The 25115-nt window shown below is 43.7% G+C and overlaps 1 protein-coding gene across 1 annotated transcript in view; it reads left to right on the top strand.

Moving 5' to 3' along the window:
• LRCH1 (leucine rich repeats and calponin homology domain containing 1) overlaps nucleotides 1–25115 on the top strand; it is a 222358-nt gene that overhangs the window by 151067 nt on the left and 46176 nt on the right. Inside the window, exons 6-9 of the mRNA XM_030565216.1 lie at nucleotides 1080–1207; nucleotides 6002–6086; nucleotides 16899–17004; nucleotides 19113–19225. Coding sequence (XP_030421076.1) covers nucleotides 1080–1207; nucleotides 6002–6086; nucleotides 16899–17004; nucleotides 19113–19225 — 432 coding nt within the window. The remainder of the gene's footprint in view (nucleotides 1–1079; nucleotides 1208–6001; nucleotides 6087–16898; nucleotides 17005–19112; nucleotides 19226–25115) is intronic.

The following is a 25115-nucleotide window of genomic DNA, read 5'->3' as shown; positions in this document are numbered from 1 at the left end:
GAACATGTCAAGCACAAGATGCCAGGAAAAAAGGAAACTGATGTGCCCATCCAGGAAGGAGAGAGCTGTAGGTATGCAACTGGAAAAAACCCCAAATTACTCCTTTTTGGAGGGGACATTACACAATAATTAAGAAACTAAGCCACTTATCCTTCCTGATTTTTTTTTTAAAGTGAGAGCCCACCCTTTTGTATTGCATTGAGAATTGGTGCCCAGATTCACTGAAGAAAGAGGAGGGCAAACATTGAGGATGCTCAACAGCTATTCCAGAGGGCTTCAGCAGAGGATTTGGAGGTACTCAGCAGGTTCCTATGGCTCATAAAGGGAGTCTGCTTGTGGACAAAGAATTGCTGGGGTGTTCTAGGAACCTCAACACTGTGCCGTTTTCAGCAGACAGTCTGACCACAACAGATAGGCCTGATCTAGAGGACATGAATCCTTCATTCGCTGATCATCTAGATCCAACTATGAGTGATGCGTACATGACTGAATACAGGACTTGAGGGGGCAGATGAACATGGAAATCTGCATGGATGGCAGACTATTTGGATTCCTAGGAGTTAACTACTTTCTTAAAATAAAAACATATTTATTACTTATAAACTGAAGAAATATCATTTTTTTGTCTTTCTCCATTGGGGAGGGAAAAGTATTTTTCTCCTGGATTTATAATGTAGCATATGTTGATATGACTGCTTCCTGTTTCTACTTTCTAGACACGGTTATGTTGTTCTTGATGTTAAGGGGGATGTGCATTATTTTTGGAATATATTTATACTAGAAGACATAAAGTTGTGCATATCTTGCCCAAACCCACATAGGTCACAGTGGGCATGCTCCAATTGAAGTCATTGGTAAAATTCCCATTATCTCCATTGCTACTTCTTAACGTCATCTCCAAAGCAGCAAAATGAGATCGCACACTGTTTTGGTTGTAATTTTTTTAAATGAAATAATCTAATGGAAAACATCCTGTCTACTATTTTTCTAGGAAGTTAATATTAGTAAGGTCAAATTTGGAGCAATTTTTTTTTTAAATCTTTATGGTTATAAATGTTTTTTTTTTCTCATCCTAATAGATTTGTATAAAGGGTAAAGTGCACATATTCAAATATCTGAGCATACAGGCATGCCAGATTAAAACAGCAGACTCACTTTATCTTAATGCCATAGAACGACCACACTTGCAGCAACCTGTGGAAGAGAGGTAAGTATAAAAGACTAACACTGCATTCTTTGTTCACATAAATTAGTTCTAGCAGTCTGGAAACAAAATGGAATATATTTTTTATTCTTTTACTTCAAGACTTTTCAATGTAGGTTTATGTCAGCTGTATCTTTTTGAATAAAACTCTCATCTGAATTAATAATCTTTATTCCAGAGAAACCCCTGTATTACTTCAGAATGATTATAACATAATTTAAATATAATCTAGGTTATTATTAAATACTACCCTCCACCATAACCATATCATTTGATTAAGATGTTTTAGTTTTGATGGACTCAGATTAGATTAGATTGATTTTTAAATACACATTGGTGTTTTTCATGTTTTTCCCCATCATGTTATAACTACTGGGCAGAGTTAAGGTTTTTGAGATGACTTAACTGTGCATTTCCAAAACTTAACATGTTTGGATTTTTTTTACATGCAATTTTAACTCTGAATTTCTTGGATTGGTAAAGCTGAGTTTTGGGATAATGTGATAAAGTGTTGATCCTAATTACTGTTTTGTCTTTTTAACCTTAACTCAACATTAATAAGTTTTTTTGTCTAGGGATATCCTTGTTTTTTAAAAAACATTTCAGACACAAACAGTAAACCCCCAAAAATGCAACCATAATATATTTCTAATGATCTGAGATAAGTAGTATCAACTTTAATATTTTTTAAAATTGTAATTGTTAAAAGCAAATTCACTGGTACATTAGAGCAGCACAAGCAGCCAGAACTGGGATTACAACTGCTTTGCATCACTAGAGCAGTGCAAGGCAGCCAAAGTGTATTGGTGGATTGTGCCTTTAATTTTCAGTTAGTTTATTGGTTTATTGTTACAGGAACTAGCGCTATATGAAGGAAAAGATATGCAGGGAGAACCCTGTTGATAACCTGTATAATGACATTAAATACAATCAATAATTATTTATCTTATTTGCAATCTAATTTCTTCAAACATGGACTTCAATCAATTTTAATTATCAGGATAATTTAAAAAGTCTTTGTTGTTCCTTATTAAGATCATTTGGGACAAAGAAAAGACTGACAGGTGCTACATTTCTTAAAGAACCAATTCTTAAATTAATTTGAACTCATAAGCTAATTGATAGATTTTTCAGGTAAATTCTCAACAATTCATCCTGTACTCAGAGAGTAACCCCTGTAAATTTGGGGTGGATATGCTATATTTGTCCTATATAAAATAGTTTAATGTTTGGTTTTAGTCTAAAATGAAATTCAGCTTTAGCTATGGAGGTGTGGCCAGTGGTATAATGGTATAAAATGAGCATATAGTTTATTACGAGAGAGATCTACTTGGTCAAAGTTGAAAAGGCTTTCATTTAATTTATTCATGAGATGTAGTGGTATCTTTTTGTTGTATGTTCATCGGGGTGAAAGTAACTTAAAGGACTTACCGGTACTCCAGAGTCTTGTGGAGGGGGAGGGGCCTCCACTGGAAGAGGTGTGGCCTCTATCAGAAGAGGTGGGGCCTTTAAATCCTGGGGCTTTTAAATCAGGATTTAAAGGGCTCAGGGATTCGGCTGAAGCTAGGAGCCAGGCCCTTTAAATTAACCCCAGAGCTACCAGCTGCAGAGGCGGCTGGGAGCCCTGGAGTTTGGGCAGGGGTGAAAGTAATTTACATTTCTTACCCATATGGTCCAATCGCAAACAACCCAGCCACTTCTCCTACATACTTCATGGATCCCTCCCATTGCATGACATAGATAGAGAAAATAAAGCTACTATTACTACTACCAGTACTGTCTGTAATAAAACTTTACTATTGGAATAAGCCTGAAAAAGTGAAAACTCACTGTCATATTTTTCTCTGTGTCTTCCCTCCTCCTCCTCCTCCAGCTAGGCTGCTGATGCTAGGCTCTGTGCTTTCTCCCTGCCTGGCACTCAGCAGCTGCTATAGAGGCTTCCCTCTACCTTACAGCAGGGAGACTGCCTCCTACATAAGAACAGTTTAAGCTCAGTTGTTCCCTGATGGTTCAGCCCCCAGGCTTAAGAGAGGTTTCTGGCATCTTTGTTAATTTCACTCCTAGTTGTTGGGGGAGGAGGGGAGGGGAAGCTGTGTATGACCATGGCAGGGGCAGTTCTTTTCTGCCCCCTGGATGAGGGGATCTCCAATACTACTACTAAAATACAATAGTAAGGACCGGTTGCTGGGGTCGAGGCAGTCGGCGGCAGGCTGCAGCTGCATTGTTTGTGACACACACGTTCATACATACACATACATACTGTATGTATGTGTCACAAACAATGCAGCTGCAGCCTGCCACCAACCAGTAGTGAGAGCCAGCAGGTGCTGCTGGGCTGGGTCTGCCAAGGAGTAAGTAACCAAGTCAAAAACCACAGCCAGCCAGGGAGGGAGCCCAGGGGCAGAGGAGGAGAGGAAGGCAAAGTCAGGGGCGAATGAAGGACAACTGGAATAGCCTTCATGAAATATACAAGATATTTAAAGAAAGTTTTATCAATTTCAGCCTCTGCACTCTGCAGGCAGGACAAAACAAAAAGAGATCTGAGATGGCACCCCGTGTCCTAAGGACATTTCAGGTGTTTAAATCAATATATAGAGAGGGTGGATTGGAATGAAAACTACTATTTCTTTCAAAGGAGGCACAATAATTTCACTGAATATTCAGTTTTCCCCTCCAATCCATTTGTGGTTTTGTCTATGGGGGCTGTTTGCTTTCTCTGTAAATCTTTAGTTGCTTTAGCAAAATTGCTTTGCCCAAAATAAATCCTAATCATCATGACGCATCTTTCCACCATGTTCTCCATGTTTTTTGTGTTATTTTTTTTAAACAGTAACATTTCAAAGAGTATCTGCAAGCAGTTTGGACATCACAACCATGATCCTCTGCTGGGGAGGGAATGGGATAGATTTGATCTTGGAAATGGTTCTTGATCTTGATTGTGTTTAGGAGTTCCCCTCATCTCCGGGGGCAAAAAAGAACTGCCCCTGCCATGGTCACACACCCCCAACAACAACTGGGAGTGAAATTAACAAGGATGCCAGAAACGGCTCCTAACTCTGAGCACTGAACTGCACAGGGAACAGCTGAGTTTAAACTGTTCTTTTGCAGGCAGCAATAGCAGGCATCTCAGCCAATCTACTGCAAGCTAGAGCCTAGAGGAAAACTCCTGCTGGGGGGGAATGGGGAGGAATTCAGAGCCTTGTCTGCAGCCTCCCTGGAGCAGGGGAGGGAGGAGCCGAGAAACCAAGGTGACAGTGAGTTTTCCCCTTCCCCTGCTTTTATTAGCTCAGATTAAGCTGTGCAGCCAAATGCTTGTATTTGTTGTGTATATTAGTAGGAGAGATCCCCTCATCCCCGGGGGCAGACAGGGACTGCCCCTGCCATGGTCAAACACACCCTCCCCTCGACTCCCTCCCCCCAGCTACTGTGAGTGAAATTAACAAGGAGACCAGAAACCTAGCCCTGGGGGCTGAACCATCAGAGAACAGCTGAGTTTAAACTATTCTTATGCAAGGACCAGGCTTCTCTTTCCCTCCCTCAGTCAGTCTCCTTTTCTTACTGGTCCTCTGTACCTGCGCGTACCAGCTTACTTTCATCTCTGATGGTCATACAAGTGTCTAGAACAGTGGGGTCCTGGTCCATAACTGGGACTTCTGTGTGCTACCACATTAATGATATGTAATAAATACAATGCTTGAGGACCTCTCAGGAATAGCAGCCTTTTTCTACATTCTTGTGTTATAATTTATTAATTTATCACATATAGTTTAGCACAAGTATATCCTTTGTATTCATTAGCTAACGAATGAAAAACCGAAAATTATGGAAAATACTGTTTTCATGTTTCTGAGAATAATAATATAGTAACAGCTTCCAAAGAAACACAAAACTTCTGGGATTTCAAGATTATTCCACACAAAGTTCCAGTATTTACGAACCTTAATCAGAGACCTGCTTTTACAAAGACTCTTAAAATTGTGTTTTTTTTCATTTTATTGGGAAATATGTCTAGTTGCTGAGAAAGTAACGATGTGCAAAAAAATATGGTGAAATTGGGCAGGATTACAATTTAATTTTTTAGATCACAAATAAACAGAAATGTGTGATGTAGAAAAATGTGATGGTCAATGTATTATTCTAGGAATGCGAGCATATGACTAATATTGTAATGTACAGTGAGTAAAGGTCATATATTAGGCAATGAAACCAGAGCAGCAGGTACCTGGCATTATTATGATTTACCAATTTAAATAAGTAAACTTCAAGGAGTTTTTAAATTAATGCATGTCACAAAGGTACCTATGTTATTAATTACTTCATGCTCTAGGGAGATCCAATGCCCTTTCCTCCAACACTAATTAATTTTTAACATATTAATGCTCATGTGTGATTCAGTTGACTGCAGTCTGAGTTCAACTATTTTAGTTGATTTGAAAGTCAGTTTGGGGTTATGCTAAGCAATCAGAATGCTGCTAAGCTACTGGCAGTTTTTATCTTTGTGAACAAAAAAGGATGATTTAACAATAGATTATTTTTTCCTATTTTTAACCAGTAATCTTCCTGTCTTCTTAGAGGAACTTGTCGAGCTGTTTGTTTAATTCATTTTTACTTGACATTGAACATTTGCACAATAATGTTACCAGTCTTACTTCAGGTGTATTATATTATTGATTTGTTAAAGGACTAATCTTGGACCATAGATGCTAATGGAAGTTTTGGCATTGACTTCACTGAGATCAGGCTCAGGCTCTTAGTGCATACTGAAATAACTTTCTGTTTGCTTTTGTTTACATTTAGCATTGATGATATATATCCAAGTAAAAAGGATTCTGATTCAGGTGTTGGCAGTGATAACGGAGATAAACGTTTGTCAGCTACAGAGGTAACTTACCTGAATTTTTGCTTTTTCAGCCATTTTGGTTTATACTTCCAGTTGGATAGTTTTGTGGAGATACTTTCTGTGTATCAAAAATATGCAGCCAAACCCTGGACAGAAATTTCTACAAAAGTGAAGAGTGAAATGATGAGGATAGAAGAGAAACTTTATTCTATATACCCTGTGGAGGGGGATGTCAAAACACTTATTTCAAAAGTTTTAAGAATACATTACTGAAGAACAAAGGTTCATCATGAGTGGATTGATGCCTTTGTGATTGTATTGCCTATGAGAATTAATCATTTATCTCGCTCTGATTGAAAGTTAATGGGGATTGGCCACCAAACTCCTTCAGGCACCTTTGAAAAGATCACCCTAAATTTATTATTATTTTGCTTGCACCACTCAGATCTTCTTTTCAAGTTCATGCTGTCTAAAGGACACTGGAAGACACAGACTGTCAGTGTTATAGCTGCTTTGTAATGTTCTTGCACTTGGCTGTTTTGTTCTCTAAATATTCATTAAAACAGATGCCAGGCTGGCACTCTACTTTGCCACTGAACCTGGCATTTTTTTGGAAGCACAAAATTGAAAATAGAGCCTTTTGAGGTGAGTGTCCCCAAAGGACTAATTTGGACTTGGTGCAGTTTTTAAAATATTTTACATTTAAAAGAAGAAAAAGAGAGAAGAGTGAACAGGACGGTAGGAGGCTGCTGAGAGAAAAGGGTACTGCAAAAAGAGAAAAGGCTAGGTCGGGGTCGGCAACTTTTCAGAAGTGGTGTGCCGAGCCTTCATTTATTCACTCTAATTTAAGGCTTCGCGTGCCGGTAATACATTTTAACATTTTTAAAAGGTCTCTTTCTATAAGTCTATATTATATAACTAAACTATTGTATGTAAAATAAACAAGGTTTTCAAAATGTTTAAATGTCATTTAAAATTAAATTAAAATGATGATCTTACGCCGCCAGCCTGCTCAGCTCGTTGCCAGCCTGTGGTTCTGTTCACCTAGGCCGGCAGTGGGCTGAGCAGGGCCTGTGGCCAAGACCTCACATCTGGGGCGGGGGGGGGCAGGTTTCAGGGGTCAGGGCAGAGGGCTGGGGGAGGGGGTTCAGGGCAAAAGGCTGGGTGGAGGCGGTTCAGGGGTCAGGGCAGAGGGCTGGGGGGGTGGGTGTAGGGCAGAAGGCTGGGTGTGTGGGGGGTGCAAGGCAGAAGGCTGGGTGTGGGGGGGTTTCAAGGATCAGGGCAGAGGGCTGGGGACGTGGGAGGGTGCAGGGCAGAGGGATGGAACTGTAGGGGGTGCAGGGCAGAAGGCTGGGTGTTGGGGGGGGTTCAAGGATCAGAGCAGAAGGCTGAGTATGTGGGGGGCTCAGGGCAGAGGGATGGGGCTGTGGAGATGCAGGGCAGAAGACTGGGTGTGTGTTGGGGTTGGGGGGTTCAGGGCAGAGAGCCTGAGGGTGTAGCGGTGCAGGGCAGAAGGCTGAATGTGTGTGTGTGGGGGGGTCAGGGTAGAAGGATGGGGCTGTGGGGGTGCAGGGCAGAGGGCTGGGTGTGTGGGGGATTCAGGGCAGAGGGATGGGGCTGTGGGGGTGCAGGGCAGAAGGCTGGGTATGTGTTGGGGTGGGATGGGGTTCAGGGCATCGGTGTAGGGGGTGCAGGGCAGAAGGCTGTGGGGGGTTCAGGGCAGAGGGCTGGGGGGTCTAGGGGTGCAAAGCAGAATGCTGAGTGTGGGGGGGTCAGGGCTGGGGAGTATGGGGGTGCAGGGCAGAATACGGAGTGTGGGGGGGTCACAGCAGAGGGATGGTATGGGGAGGTGCAGGACAGAATACTGAGTGTGGGGGGTCAGGGCTGGGGGGTATGGGGATGCAGGACAGAATGCTGAATGTGTGGGGGGTCAGAGCAGAGGGATGGGGGTACGGGGGGTGCAGGGCAGAATGCTGAGTGTGTGGGAGGGTCAGGGCAGAGGGATGGGAGTGTGGGAAGTGCAGGGCAGAATGCTGTATGGGGAGGGATCGGGGCAGAGGGCTGGGAGGTACAGGGGTGCAGGGCAGAATGCTGAGTGTGGGGGTGATCGGGGCAGAGGGCTGGGAGGTACAGGGGTGCAGGGCAGAATGCTGTGTGGGGAGGGATCGGGGCAGAGGGCTGGGAGGTACAGGGGTGCAGGGCAGAATGCTGAGTGTGGGGGGGGGTCAGGGCAGAGGGCTGGGGTGCTTGGCTCGTAGGGGTGCTCCCAGCCCCCTGCCCTGAGCGGCTCAGGGCAGGAGGCTGGAAGGGATGTGCCTTGTTCCACCCCCTTCCCCCGGGCCCCGTCCCTACCTCTCTCTTTGTCTTCTCTACAGAGCTGCGTGCACGCTACCACTCTTCCCCCTCCCCCTTGCTAGGGCCAGCAGCTGATTGGCTCAGGGACAGAGAGGGGGCGGGGCAGGAAAGCACCACGCTGGGGGAAGAAACGGGGGAGGAGGGAAGCTTGGGTGCCGCAGAACCAAGCTTCTGCCTCCTCCCCCCACAGAGGAGAGTGGTGGGGCTGAGTTAGGCTGGGGGCTGGGACCGCAGCAGGCGACTGCGTGCCGCTCAAAATTGGCTCGCGTGCCATGTTTGGCACACATGCCGCAGGTTGCCGACCCCTGGGATAGGTCAATTGAATCTTCAGGGGAGTTGAGAAGAGCAAGTGAAAATGAATGAATGGAAAAGAGCCTGGGAGGGAAACAGGAGAAAGAAGGGTGGGAGATAGTGGGGAAAATATGACAGGGAAAGTAATGGGGCATGGGAGAAAATGAAGGAAAGGAAAAGGATGAAGGTTAGCTGTGTAATACAGCTCCCAGTGTGTCATGACTTTTGGACTTTATTTGGTACATGCCTTTTTCTTTTTTTGTACAATACCTGCCATGTTCTTGATACTAACCAAAGGAACCATACCATCACATAGCGGCATGATGAAAGCTTTAACTTCTCCTTTTAATTTTTATAAAGAGAATGCTGCCGTTTTCTGTACTACTTGTAAAATATGGATTCTCATGGGAAAGTGGGTGTTGGTGAGCCCGTGAGTGTGGCTTCCCTTGTCCTGGTCCCAGATAGGGGCTCCCCCGGGGAGCAGCAGTGGCTAAAGCTGCTTTGTTACTCAGATGTTGTAAATGTGAGAAGGACCAGAAGAGGCCATGTGTCCAGTCTGCACCCTTTCCTACCACCCTCCTTTGTATACTTGATGCTTGAATATGAATTCTGTTTGATTGTTTTTCTTGTTATTCAGGCAGCCACAATTGTGAAATTCGGTGGTGAGGGTCAGCAAGACATGGGGCACACTTTTAGCCTCTATAAATAATAATGACAATGAATGGGGAGTAAATCTCCAAAGTAATTGAATGGTGAACTTGCAGAAACTTGTCCAAGCTGCCATAGAATTTTTGGTCTGATTGATGGGAGGAATTCATGTCACTTTAAAGGAATGCATATTTTGCGACTCTGAACATGTTTATGCTGATTTTCAGTGCTCATATGCCTCTCAAATGGGTAGGAGAGAAGTTTTTTGGAAGTGGTGCAAGGAGAAAGATGGAAGTCTAGAAACTGAGTTTATTGTTAAATACAAAAACAAATAGAAACTAATGAGCACTTGTCATAAAGGATATAAATTGGTTTGTTTTTTAAACGTTAGAACATTAAGAAGGACATCAATTGGAAAGTATTTTGACAAGTTTCCCCCTAGAAATGAAGCTGAATCGCTGCAATTTTAGGCCAGAGTTTTAATAGTTTCCCTATAGTCCTACGAGCATATATTCCATTCAAGGAGTCAGAATTTCCTTATTGCCCTATTTCTCCATACTGCATTTCTCATATGTTTGCTTAAAGTGACTAAGCTTGTTAATGAAGCACTGTTATTCCAGAGCTTCATGTGTGACTATAAATAATATTTTTAGAAAATGGGTTGTCCCTCCTGTAATTAAAATGTAGGAGGCCTACACTGGAAAAATTGTGTTAAGAAAATAGCAGGAGTGAAACAACCCCTTTTTCATATAATAGCACAAAGATTAATTATGGAATATTCATGTATGTATTCTTTCCAATAATAGAGAAAATGGGAAGTAGGATCATGAATACTAAACATACATAGTGAACTTAACATGAGAGAAGTGAATGGTATCACATTGTCTTGTACATCATACTTAGAGACCTCTATTGTACATGGACATTTTGCAAAAAGTTTATAGTACATTGTGATTTCAAGTCCACATTTTGTAACCAAATCCATCCATGATCTTTTCAAACAGAGCCTGTTAAATTGGATTATAATCACTTCCACTCCTTTAAAATGTGAATGCTTTTACAATGTACAAAAAGTTCATCTTTCTTACTGAGACTATCTTTACAAATACATCAAAACAAATTGACTCGTAGTTCCCTAAGATTAATTATATTTCAGTTCATTCATAAAATGACACACAGAGCTCATTCTGTATTTACTGTTCTTTTTCCAAGTATATGTGAGATTTTTGTGTAATTTAAATGAAAAGGGAATTTTTTAAATTCAAATTAAGTGACGTTTTTGTTTCATTTAACACTGATGTACATTTTAGGACTTTTGTCAGATATGCAGTTGGGCACATACAGAAAGGAGGGAGAGGGGATAGTGAGCTAAATGAACAAATTACATATATTCTCTGTCTAGCTGGTCTGACACTGACAGCATCATAGAGTTCATTTCTTTATAGCTGAAGTGTAGTCCTGGATATTTCCAGTATTACATTTTCTCCAATCATGTATATTGATATGGCAATATATTGATTATGGCAACTGTGAAATAAATCCTTCTTTTCAATAGTATCTCCTTTACAGTATCTCGTTCATCTTTAGAAATGACGGATAACACTTTGATTCACCTTTTTTCTTTAAAACTTCTGTCTCAGTTAAAATTCACTAGAACAGCAGCATATTTTTATTCCTTTAACAGTAGTATTTGAGAATTGCATTAAATATGGCATGTGAAGGTCCATTTGCTTTCTGTGCACCATTACCCTGAAGGATGTGGCATTGGTACTAGCACTGTAGGTTCTTCTTTGAGTGCTGGTCCCTGTGTGTTTTCCCCTGTGGGGACGCATGTGCTCCGTGCACCTGGAGCCGGAGAATTTTGAAAGCAGTGGCTGTTGATCCTCATATGTGCCCTGGCTCACCTCGTGCCTCTGACTGAGGAGATAAAGAGTGGGTGGACCAGCTGCCTCTCTGGTTCCTTCTCACCACCACATGGTCCTGGTCAGAACCTCCAGTGTCCAAAGCTTTGGATTTATTTCTTTATCTGTTAATGTATATTTAGATATCTGTAAATAATTTTTAGAAGTTTTGGAATTTAGAAGTTTTATCTAATAGTTTATAGTATTTTATAATTAGTTAGTTAGTCTCCCGAATCTTCTTGCCTGTGATCCTTCTCAGTCAGTGATGACCATCAATGCTGCATGTACTGTTTTGGGAAAATCCGTGTCATGGCAAGGTGCAATACTGCTGTTTGTTCCCCAGTCATACCCAGGAAGGGTGGGAATTTTGTCCAAGGGAACACCTAATGGAAAAGGCCATGAGGCCGCAATTGGAACTAGGCTGGGAGCCCCTCTCAGGTATCCCCCCTCCCCGTTCATCCATGAGCTTGACTCAGCAAGGAGTGTGCCTTCTCTCATGAGGCCTTGCTCAGGACTTCAGCAGGGTTTTGTCAGGAGAACAGAAAGTGTTCTCATAAGCATGGAAATAAATCTTCTTCCAGATCCACTTTGAAGAAGTTGGATTCAACCCTGCCTAAACCAAGCATGTCTCTAAGTTCAGCCCAAAGAACTTAGTACATTCTAAATCTCAGCAGCGTGACAAGAAAGCCCACAAGTTTAGGGCTTCACTGGCACTAAATCATGATCTGCCAGCACCAATGCCTCTGGTAACTTCAAAACACAAACCCTGGGATCCGCCAGTACTGAGGAAGACCGATCACTGAGAGCATTGGTTACCCATGGGACAATCTTTGTCTTCCATGACTGTGTCTCAGGCTATCTGTACTGTGGCTCCAGCAGTTCGAATAGGCAGGACCCCTCTACCTCTAGAACGAGCTGAGACGTGTGCTGCTCCTGAGTACGTCTTTGCTCTTCCAGATCTGAAGTCTCCTACTCCCATCAGATCCCTCTCTCTCAAGAGAGGTTCTGACTCCACCAGAAGAGCCAACATTTGGGAGGAGTCTGTCTCCCATTCCATTTTGGGCTTTGACTTTCCTCCAGCGGCACCATCTGTATCACTGCTGGGCCCAGAATTCACTTTCTCCTCATCAGTAGATTCTGAACCACCTGATGATTCATTATTCCCTCCTCCAAAACACACCTTCCTGGTCAGAAGGCCTGGAGCAGCTTGGGACCAACATTTGTCTCATCACCTCCTCAGAACCATTGGTACCCCATGCAATGGGGACCTCTGAAATCCCCATTTGATCTATCTTATTGATCATACTGGGTGCCATGGGACCAATACCATCCTGCAGTATTTGTCCAGTATCCTAGGGAGTTGTCCCTTCTCTCCCTTGAGAGAGGGCAACCAGAACTGCCACCTGAGGAGAAGGAGTATGTGCCAAATCTGTCAGTTCCATTGGAACTGAGAAGATCGCTGTGTTTCCAATGTCTCCACCCCCACTCCTCATTACTATAAGCAATTCCAAGAACTTCCTCTTGTAGATTCCTCTTCAGGAGGTTTGGGATCCTCAACACAAGCTCCTAGACAGCCTCCAGTCCTCTGGCTCCACTCAAATAGCACTCCCTGTTAATGAAGCCATCCTGGAGCCATCTAGAGCAGTCTGGCATCCCCTGGCTACCTATGCCCCAACCCCTAACAGGACAGAAAGATGGTACTATGTCCCAGCCAAAGCTGTGGAATTTCTGTTCTCTCATTGGTCCAGGCCGTCAGAGTGAAATCTAAGCTGCAAACCCCCTAACTGGCAAGGAGGGCAAGCTTCTCAATTTACTGAGAGAGAAGTTCTTTTCTTCTAGCCTCCAGTTCAGTATAACCAACTACCAGGCGCTGATGGCTAAGTACGAATTCTGTGAATTTTGAATAGTTCGGGACTTTGCTGACAGACTTCCGCAGCAGAACAGAGATCAATTCCAGGCTCTCAGAGAGGAAGGCAAATTGGTTGCCAGAAGTACTCTCAAATCAGTGGTAGAAACAGCTGTTACATCTTCCAGTGCAAGGGCTACTGCCATTGTAATGTACAGGGAGTTGCGGCTCCAGGCCTGGGGGTTTTCCAGGGAGGTCCAGAACACTGTTGAAGATCAGGCTGTTTAATCAGAAGACGAAGAAGTCCTTACACACTCTAAAGGACTCCAGGGCTACCCTCTGCTCCCTGGGAATATACACACTTGCCCCAAAGAGAAAATTCCACCAGCAGCCATGCAAGCCTAGACTGATGGCACAACACTTCTACCACCAGAGACCTTACAAGCCATACTGTAAGAGGCAGAGGTTTCAAAAGACCTGCTTTGCCCCATGCCTTTCACAGCAGGTTTCTCAGCCCAGTGCTAGCCCTCAGCAAAACGTTATTTGTGATGGGAGCTCAAGAGCTGCAGACTACTAAGTCCTACACCTCCTGACCCTCACGTATTCTTTAGGGGTTGTCTAGCCCTCTTTTTCAACACCTGGAGTTCAATAACAATGGACAAGTGGCTATATGATACAGTTTATGTCCCTACCCCATCCATAACCCCTGCCCTGCCCTCTTTTGGGGGCTACTCTCTCAAGAAGATTCTCAAACAAGAAATGGAATCCCTGTTAGAGTGAGAAGTGATAGAGCAGGTTCCTCATTAGTACTAAGGGAGAGGTTTTTACTTGACATACTTCCTAGCATCCAAAAAGAAGGGTGGTTGGAGACCCATTCTCTATCTCTGCCATGTTTATTTTCAAATTCAAGTGTTGCATGGTCACATTGGCATCTATAATTCCTTCCCTGGAAAAGGACGTGTGATTTACATCTCTCAACATGAAGGACACCTACAGTCATGTAGACATGACCCTCTCACATGGTGACGTTCTATTTCTTCTATGGTCAGACCCTTTGAGCCTTCCCTCCGCTACTACTCCTGCCTTGGGCTTTACACAAGATTCAGCAAGACAGGGCATAAGTCATCCTCATTGTCCTCAAGTGGCCCAGAAAGTTTTGATTCCCAGACCATCTATGCATGCCGTCTCAGGCGCCAATCATTATTCCAACATTTCCTGATCTTCTGACCCAGGGGAATGGCCAGATCAAATGTCCCAACCCCCCTCTGCTTCATCTCAGGGCTTGGTTTTTAGATGGGCATCATCCTTAGAGCTATCATGTTTTGAAGCTGTACAGAACATCTTTTCTAATATTAGGAAGGATTCCACTAGAAAATGTTACCTAGTTAAGTGGAAGCATTTTCTTTTTATCTGTGGGCATCAGATGTGTACCCCTGAAAGCTGCACCTAATCTTCTTTTTCTGGATATTATTTTTTTCCTTAAAGACATTGTTTGTCTATCAGCTCCTTACGGTCCACTTGGCAACAATCAGTGCATACCATCCACCTTTGCAGGGCCACTCTGTCTTTGTGCACCCATTGACTAGCAAATTCTGGAAAGGCCTAATCAAAATCTTTCTGCCTATAAAAAGGCCCACTCCTCAATGGAACCTGAATCTTATTCTCTCCATATTAACTAAGCCTCCCTTTGAATCGTTAGCTCCATGTCTTCGAAACTGTCACCTCACCCAGAAGGATTGGTGAGCTTGGAGCACTGATGGTGGATTCTCTTTACACTGTATTCCATAAGGACAAATTTTCATTATGTTTCATTGTTTACACCCTACTTCATCCAAAGTATTTTCAAAGTTTCACCTTAACCAGTCAGTTCACTTAGCTGTGTTTTTCCCAAACCCACCCTCACCCTCAGAAGAAAGGGGTATCCATGTCCTCGATGTTTGGTGAACTTTAGCCTTTTACCTCTAGAGAACAAAACCAATCAGAAAGTCTTCCAGACTATTTCTCGTCAGACACTGTGCCTTAGTACAGGACTCCTCCACTGATGCATCTTTTAGAATGGTGGACTTTTGTTTGGCTCTGCCATCTATAACCTCGCACACTCCTCTTATTTGGGTTCTGCTGGTCAATCAGCCAGCACTCGAAGAAGAGAAAGCTACCTACCTTATAATAATTGGAGATTCTTCAAGATATGTGTGGTCCCAGACTGTGCTACACTACCCTCCCTCCTTTCCCTTTGCTACAGATCTTTTTGTTCTCTATAGAGAAAGAACTGGAGAGACTGTCAGTCCGCCCCGCCCTTTATCTCCTTGGTTGGAGGCACAAAGTGAGTCAGGGCACGTGTGCAGTCCTGCAGATGCTGCTTTCAAAATTCTCCAGCTCCTGGTGCATGGAGGACATATATATCCACAGTGCAATAAAGATAGGGGTCACACATCTCAAGAAACTTCCAGTTACTGTGAAGTAAGTAAGTTTCTCTTGTGACATGTACTTGTCCCAGGATATTAAAGACAGAAGGTGGGAGAGGTAATATCTTTTATTGGACCAACTTCTTTCTGTTGGTGAGAGAGACAAGCTTTCAAGCCACAGTACCTTTCCCAGACTTGAAGAGCCCTGTGTGGCTTGAAAGTTCTCTCTCACCAACAGAAATTGGTCCAATAAAAGATATTACCTTACCCACCTTGTCTTTCTCATAGGAAGACAGAAGCATTCAAAATGGCTGCATCAGGCACTAAAGTTGTTTGAAATTAATGCTACAGTAGCCTTAGATGAAAATTAGACTCTTCATCTTCTGTGGCTTTGATCCTTGTAAGTCTGTCAACGGCTTCCATTGCTAACTGAATAAAAATAAAAGTACAAATGAAGGAAATGAGATATAGTATTTCACCTGTGATAGAGCTATGATGACTTCGTATAATTACAAAGTTGCTTTGGATAGTTCCTATTTGGCCCTATACTGTCAGGAAACACCTGGGAAAATCTGTTACCTAGTTTAAAAAAACCAGCCACCCTGAATAGCCTGTGAAAGGAATGATTGCAAATGAGCAAGGCTGCATTTACTTTTCAACACTCTTTCTAAATTGTTTGCATAACTCCACTGATCAAAAAACCCTGCCCAAACCTTAATTATTAGAATTTGTGATCATGCCAATAGAAGATGCCACTGTACTGCACTATTTTCAGCAGATAGTTTCTAAATTAATAGGACCCGAATCTTTGGTCCAAAATAATCTTTCTGGATATGCTGCAAAAGCCATCTGCTTGACAGAATTTGTGCAAGTGTCGAGGAATGTTTCTGCAAAAGTGGGAAAAGACATTACTGCGCCTCTGACTTAATGACCATCTGAATTTATTTATTTCCTATATATGATTATTTTTAAACTGCTGGATGGTCATCATTATGTGATTATAACTGTAATTATTAGGGTGCCTAGAGCTTTTTGTACAGTGACCTTTTTTTGTTTTAAATCTAAATAAATAAATGTTTGCATATATGTATGTATATAAATAATTGACAAATAGAAGCATTTGTGCAATACTAAGTTATTTCTCTGTTGAGCATTATCACTCATGGCAAAGGTTTTTCAGATATATATGAATATATATGTTTGTGTGCACAGCATGATATAATTTTACTAAAAGCACTGAATTGTGAATGTAGAATTCATGAGTCAAAAGTATAGGATACATAGCTTTCCTCCTATAAGATACTATTTAATCTTTTACATATTTGAATGCTAATAAAATAATTAACACCAATTGACGTTTCAGTCTTGGTTTAATTTTTAAATTAATGTTTTTCTTGTTTCTTCTCAGCCCTCTGATGAAGATACTGTCTGCCTTAATGTACCAATGTCAAACATTATGGAAGAAGATCAGATTATAAAGGAAGATTCGGGTCACCACATCAACCTAGTCCAAGGTTTGAATGTAAAGAAGAGAACGTTAACAGTAACAGGAATTCTGCCCACTATTCTATATGTAATGCTGTATGAGTGCAATTCACAAAAAACTTCCCAACCCAAGTTTCTACTAACAACATGGTTAAAACCTACTCCATCAGTTTACCACTGTTTTTCCTGGAAAATTTATGAAGCATGTTTAGTTTTGTACTTCTAAGAATAATCACGTAGACCTGAAACTACAAAGGCACTTGGCACTTAAGCCCCAAACTTAGATGCCTGCTATCTCACTCGAGGTGCCTGGATGCCTGTCTCCTGCCTAAGCGAACCAGAGGAAGATAGGCATTTGTCTACCTAACTCGCATGCATATCCTGATCTCTGTAGGCATGTTCCGAGGCTGCCTACTGGATCAGGTACCATTCAAAATCTGGGCACCAGAGCAGGAGGAGGACATGGAAGGTGGAGGTGGTGGTGCACCTTAAAATTTTAGCCTGGTGGTTAGAGCACTCACCTGGGATGTGGGGCAACCAGGTTCAGTTCAGTTCCCTCCTCAGGCAGAGGGGAAAAAGGAATTAAACACAGATCTCCTACACCTCTCAGGAGAGTGCTCTAACCACTGAGCTATGGCATACAATAATTCCCTATGCCACCCCCCCGCACCTCCCACCCGCCGGCAGACCTTGCAGATCAGTGCCTTCCCCTTCCTCCCCCCGCCTCCTACCCGCGGCAATCAACTGTGGAGTTCAGGAGGGAGTGGGAAGGAGCGAGGACTCGGGACACAGGGTCTCCCCTCCCTCCCCTGCCTCAGGCAGGAGGCAGGGGAGGGAGGAGGAGCCTGTGCATCCCGAGTCCTCCCTCCTGCCCCCTGAATGTCGCAAGCCAGCTGATTGCCATGGGCAATGGGAGGGGGGAGGAGAGGGGAGGCAGCACACCTCCTCCCTGCCTCCTGCCCACAGCAATCAGCTGACTTGCGGTGTTCAGGAGGCGGAGGGAGGGGGAGCCTGCACACCGTGTTCTCGTTCCTCCTTTCTGACTCCTGAACGCTGCAAGCCAGCTGATTGCTGCGGGCAGGAGGCAGGGGGGGAGGGGGGAGGAGCAAGGATGTGGCATGCGGAGTAAAAGGGGGGGGAAGAAAAGGCAGGGTAAGGGTGGAGGCTTGAGGAAGGGGTGGTGTGGGCAGGCCAAAGGTTGAGCCTCCCACCCTGGTGCTTGCAGAGTAGGGGAAGCTGCCACCGCTGTTGCGCAACGTGCTCCTCCTAGCCTACAACATCTTCAGCCTCCTTGCCTGCCTCACTGTCTCCAGTGCCAGTGGGCTGTGCCTGTGTGGGGTAAGGCGGGCGCACCTCCCAGCTATAGTACTGTACTGTACTGTATGGCCAAAAAGAATTCCCTGCAACCTAACCCCCACATTTACGTTCATTCTTATGGGGAAATTGGATTCGCTTAACATCGTTTCACTTAAAGTCGCATTTTTCAGGAACATAACTATAACGTTAGGTGAGGAGTTACTGTATTCTGATGTGGGGCTCCCTCAGTCTCTGCTATTGAAGCTTTCTACTGTGTATACTTAGTTATTGGGCCAGTGAAAGAAAATGACTCTGTAGCCTGATGGTTAGAGCACTCACCTGGGAAGTGGGAATACAAGAAATAGATCAGGTATCTGTTTCCTATACTGACCTAAAATGTACTCTAGTCTGTGTATCTTAATTTTTGTATTGTTAGTGACATTTGTTGCATTTACAATTGATTGATTGCTTTCCATGAGTCATATTCTTCTCTGTCTCACTGGTGTAATTTAGGAGTAACTCTATTAACATGAGTAGAATTGTTCCTGAATTTTACTTGTGAGAGATCAGAATCCAGTCGTGTCACAACATAAAATAAATTTGCATTAAAAGTAAAATGTCTACGCTTTATTAGTAGAGGTCCAGTGGACTTTTAGTCCGAAGTCTTATTCTCTGTTTTTATCATTCTTGTACCTTTTGGATTTCATTTTTGGCTGTGTTGCTGGGCCCTACTAAATTTAAAAGATTCCTTAGGTGACTCTGATTTAAATGCAAAGTTGGAAAAACTCAGAAATATTTTTTGTATCTTTTTGGGTCTTTTGGTCTCATTTCTCATTGGTAGAATTTCATCAGGGACCTTCACTCATGATTCACATTGAGAAGGCAAGAGAAGCAGGAAACCAGTTTGCTGAAGGATCACATCCCCTCACGACTGAATTTATGAGCTACATCAAGGCAAGTTTGTGATCATTTTTACACGAAAAATATCTCATGACTACCTTTCTAGCAAGCAGAAATGATAAACTGTTGGCACCTTGCTATTAATAAGAGAAGTGCAATTGATATTCATCCTCATCAGTGCAGTGCCACAGAGTGCAAACATGAGCAGGCAGATTAATCATAACGGTAATTTTAAAGCTGTATGGTCAGGTTACCGATAACTCTTATTCTAACCTCACCCTAATCCTTGAGATCTGTCATTTGTTTTGTTTTTTGTTTGTTTTGTCGTTTTTAATTAGCAGATGTGTTCACCAGTAAAAGTTTACATTTTTCTTCAAGTTCTGGTTCCTATATATATTGCACATGTGGTACACATTTGCTTCATGTTCCTGAGACTGGAGAATTGGCAAGTAGTGCCTGTTGGTCCATGCCGGCACCCTGGCATTCCTCATGTCCAGTATCAAGGTTATAAGGGGAGGCGTGGACTGCCTGCCTCTCTAGTTTCTTCTTACCGCCACATCTTTATCGTCTTTTTATCTGTCAATGTGTTGTAAATTCTTAGTGTTTACTGGTTTTGGTACTTTTCTAGTAGCTTTTCATAGTTAGTATAAAGAGGACTATGCCCAACGTTTTGGGGTTTAAGAGCTTAGTATCCTGCCTCCATTTCCTTTTGGTCAGTGATGACCATCACTGCTGCCTTCACTGCCTACAGGAGGCTCACATCTCCACCAAGTATAGCGTCTACCACTCCTTTCCTTCCTGAACCTGAGAGGGAGGAGATCTTCAACTGAGAAAACCATGAGGCCCCAGTGGGATTCAGGCTGGCAGGACCCCTCGGTACGTTGGCCTCAGTCTGCGAGCAACATCCTTCTGAGCATGAGCTCTGGAGCAGAGGACAGATCTAGTGAGCCCAAGGACACATTGTCTTGGGTCTCTCGTGAGAGTAACGGACACTGTCACGGACACAAGACCAGATCTCTTTTCAGATCCCCTCACAAAAGGAGGGATCCTTCCATGACTACTTCCAAATCAGGCGTGTCTTAGACTTAGGCCAGCCTAAACCTCCTGACCATGCAGAATCAGGGATACATTGGTACTGACTCCTGTACCGATAGCAAGCCAAGAGTTTGGCATCTGCCAGCACCAACCATCAGCTCCAGACAAGAAGAATCTTCTTAGATGGTACTGGCCCACCCCCATAAGAATCCACCAAGCCTAAGCACATGGATACACCAAATCTGTCTGTACCAACTACCAGGACATCTCACACTCCCGATCGGGCTGAGATTTATACCTCCTCAGAGGATATCTGTGCTCTATCTTATTCTCATTCTTCTCTTCTCTCAGGTCTAGCCCTGTTAAGGGATGTTTCGACATTAGAGGAGGATCCCACTTCGAGGAGAAGAAGCTATTCCCCTACTCCATCCATTCATTGAGTCTCTCTTTACTGTTACCAATGGCACTGCCAGCGGAAACAGATCTTACCTTTTCATTGGCTCGTCTTGGGTGTCAGATTCAGTCTTCACCTTCACGTGGGGAGGTTAACCCAGATAGAGCCTCTATACTATCTTGGACCCATCTTCCACCCAGACATGATTACCAGCAGTCCCTTGAGTACCCAATACATTGGAATCCCCCTCAACCAGCATTTGGGGCCCTACTGGGGCCCATGGGATCCCTAAGCATGGCACCCTGGATCCTTGCAGGAGTATGACTGACCCTGTTCCCCTAGAAACAGCAACCAGCTCTGCCAGGGCATGCAGAAGCGAAAAATGTTGAGCAGGATCCACTTATACCGGCAGTATCGACAAGCATAGGCTATCATGCCATTCTCACCATCCCTGCTTGATGACCACAGGCAATGCCAACAACTTTTGCAGAGGGTGGCAACTGAACTTCATATCCCACTTGAGGAGACCCATGGTACAGCATAAGCTCCTGGACATCCTGCCGTAAACAAGTTCCTCATGGAGCCAGCCAGGGTGATATAGCACGCACCCGCATCTTGAAGCCCTATCCCTAAAACTGCTGAGATATTTTGTAGCTGTGAAAGAGGCAGAAATTTTTTTTACCCACCTTAATCCCCAACTCCTTAGTAGTTCAAGCAACCACAGAAATGTCCAAGCAGCAACACGCTAAGACTACCCAGGCAGAGAAGGATACTGAACACGTCGACCTTCTAGAGAGGAAGATATTCTCATCTACCAGCCTCCAGTTTAGAATTGCTAAGTGTAATTTTACAAACTACTCCAAATTTCTGTAATTTAAAAACAAATTCCAATTTTTGATGAGGGTAAACTGGTAGCAAGGACCTCACTTCAAGACACAGTTGACACAGTTGATACCATACCTAGAGCCATAACAACGGCACTAGTTATGCGGCACGAATTGTGGCTTCTGTCTTCGGGGCTCCTGTCATAACATTTTTTCCCAGATCTGGACCTTAGCGTCCAAAATATGGGCGTTAGCATGAAAACCTTCAAGCTTAGTTACCAGCTTGGACCTGGTATTTGCTGCCACCAGCTAGGAATTATACAGTGCCTAGCTCACTGTGGTCTCCCAAAAACCTTCCCTGGGGGACCCCCAGACTCAGATGCCTTGAGTCTTACAACAAAGGGAAATAAACCATTTCCCTTCCCCCTCCTTCCCTCCAGGTGTTCCCTCCCTGGAGAGAGATACAGAAGCAAGCTCCGTGAATCTAAACAAAGGGATTCTACCCTCCCTGTTTCAAGTCCTGGAAACACAAGTACCGAGAGAGCTAACCTCTCTTCCCCCTCACCCAGAGGGTATGCAAAGTCAGGCTTAGTAAATCTAAAACAAAGAGATTTTCCCCCTGACTTCTTCCTCCCACCAATTCCCTGGTGAGCTGCAGACTCAATTCCCTGGAGTCCCCACTAAAGAAAAACTCCAACAGGTCTTAAAAAGAAAGCTTATATAAAAAGAAAGAAAAAGGACATAAATATCTCTGTATTAAGGTGACAATATACAGGGTCAATTGCTTAAAGGAAAAAAATGAATAAACAGCCTTATCCAAAAAGAATACAATTTAACACATTCCAGCAACTACACACATGCAAATACAAAAAAACAATATTAACCTATTGTCTTACTATCCTTGTACTTACAACTTGGAAACAGAAGATTAGAAAGCCTGGAGATAGAAAAATCACTCTCATAGCCAAGAAAGAGAGCAGACAAAGACAAAGGATTCACACCCAAAACTTCCCTCCACCCAGATTTGAAAAAGTCTTGTTTCCTGATTGGTCCTCTGGTCAGGTGTTTGGTTCCCTGTGCTAACCCTTTACAGGTAAAAGAACAGTAACCCTTAGCTATCTGTTTATGACAGCTCCCCATTGAGGTTCGGAATACTACCGAGGATCTTCCCTTTGATGACTCTTACCTCTTTAACAAGAAGATGGATGAGTCTTTACACTCATTAAAAGGTTCCAAGACTATCCTCAGCTCCTTGTGCATGTATACTCTACCCCTGAAGAGGAGATACCATGAACAGATGTACAAGTTAAGGCTTATTCCACAGCCTTTCTACCAACAGATCCCATATGAGCCACCATGCAAATGCCAGAAGGTGCGAAGACCAAGGTATCCAACCCCATCCACTTTGACATCAGCCACCCAAGCCTATCTGCCAATTAAAGGTTACTTTTGAAGGGATGCTTGAGAACTGAGAACCACCACTGATGCCATCCCCAACTACTCTCCGAAGCTTTGGTGGCATACTTCCTCCACAACTGGAGGGCTATAACAACAGACAAGTGGGTTCTAGATGTCATCCACTTTGGCTACATCATTGAGTACAGAGGTGTCTCTCCCATTCCTGCCATAGCCCCGGGAATGGGGGAAAGGCATCTGTTCCTCACGCTGTAACCCTACACGCCCCAAGCTCTCCCAAAGCCCCATCACTGTCCCCCACCTCACCACACTGCCTCCAACCACCTTACACATCCTCCACACCCCCCTATGTGTGTGGCTGATGCGCAGCCCTTGATGGTCTGCTGTGCGCACCTTAGAGGGAACACAGGTGAGAGTTTCACTATTCGGTCCTAAACGAAATCATCTCTGAATGGGGAATGACATCCTGGGACTTGTTCACCTCCCATATGAACAAGAACATCTTCTACTATCCTGGACAGACTACCTGAAGTATGCCTTTCCTCCCATTCCACTGGTCCCGCATGTTCTGTGGAAAATGTGCCATGACAAAATATGCGTTATTCTCATTGCACCCAACTGGCCCAGGCAGTTTTGGTTTCTGGACCTCCTGCAAATATCAGCCCGTCCTCCTCAGCATCCGCCCCCTCCCAGATCTGCTAACTCAGGAGAATGGTAGAATCAGACATCCCAACCCAAACCCTCTTCACCTCATTGCCTGGTATTTGGATGGACATCAGACTTCGAGTCTTGGCGTGTACACCTTTAAAGGGTGTTCAAACTGTTCATAACCACGACAGAGAAAACTCCATGAGAAAATGCTGTGTAGCTAAATGAAGGTGTTTCTGTACCTGGATGCAACAAAACTAGTTAGCTCCAGAGACAGCAGATATCCAGGCTATTTTCTAGACTATCTTCTCACTCTCAGATATCAGCCTTTCTTTTAGCTTGCTGTGGGTACGCAGCAATCAGTGCCCTCCACCTTTGGGTAAAGGGCTATTCTATTTATGCTTACCTGATAACAGCCAGGTTCCTAAAGGGTCTCACTAAGACCTTCCCACCAGGAGCAAAGCCAGCACCACAATGAGACCTCAGTCTTTTTCTCTCAATACTTACCAGACCTTTAAATCACGGGCTACATGTTCAGCGTTCCACCTATCAATGAAGGTCACCACCTGCATCGCCGTCACTTCAGTCAGGAGGGTGAGTGAACTGGTGGCACTCATGGCCAACCCACCATATTCCACATTCCATAAGGAAAAAGTTTCCCTTCACCTCCATCTGAAATTCACCCCAAAGGTAGTCTCCTATTTTCACATAAATTAATCAATTCACTTACTGGTATTCCTTCCAAAATCTCATGCTTCCAGTGAAGAGAGGAGACTTCATTCCCTCAATGTCAGATCACCTTTAGCTTTTTATCTGCAAAGAATTAAACCTATTAGGAAAACGCTCTTATTTGTCTGTATGGCAGAGCGATCTTGGGGACAAGTGTGATCTTCTCGTAGGCTGTCTAAGTGGATCTCTGGCTGCATCTTCTTTGCAATCAGTTAACACAGCTCCCTGGGCATTTATAGGGTGGCTACCTGGAGTTCTATCCACACCTACTTGAAGGATTATGCTTTAGTCCAAGACTCCTCTTCAAATGAAGTCGTTGGGAAAGTGGTATAACAGATCTCTAGACCACCAGCATCCTCTCACCGCCTCCTCTTTCCATGGTCACCCACCTGTAGAATACACACAGGGACCAGCACTTGAAGAAGAAATGGAGATTAGTTAGCGGTAAATGGAGGTTTGTGAAATGTGTGCTTCCTATCTGTATTCCACTACCTACCCTCCTTCCCCTCCACTTTGGGTCATGTCTGGGTTCGCGGTAGAGAAGGAACTGGAGAGGCAGTTGGTCCACACCTTCCCTTACGCCGTTGGTGCTGAGCACCAGAAACCCAGGGCACAGGCATGGACTAACAGACATTACTTCAAATTCTTCAGTCTCAGGCACATGGAGGGCATGCATACCACTCATGAAATACAGATAGGGACCACACATCTTGAAGAACCTCCAATTACAGGTAAGTAATTTCCATTTATATTTTTAATTGGGCATTTTTTTCGTGCATGTCCAGGCTACAGTGATGCTCAGGTGTCTAAAGTTATGAAAAAATGATGGGTTATAAATGTGCATTTAGTTTGTAAAGATCTTGGTAGAAACGTCAAGATCTCCAAAGATAAAGGATAT

The sequence above is a fragment of the Gopherus evgoodei genome, chromosome 1 (genome assembly GCF_007399415.2).
Source record: "Gopherus evgoodei ecotype Sinaloan lineage chromosome 1, rGopEvg1_v1.p, whole genome shotgun sequence".
Lineage (NCBI taxonomy): Eukaryota > Metazoa > Chordata > Testudines > Testudinidae > Gopherus > Gopherus evgoodei.
Note: the sequence above shows the minus strand (reverse complement) of the source record. Positions and strands in the feature narration are given on the sequence as shown.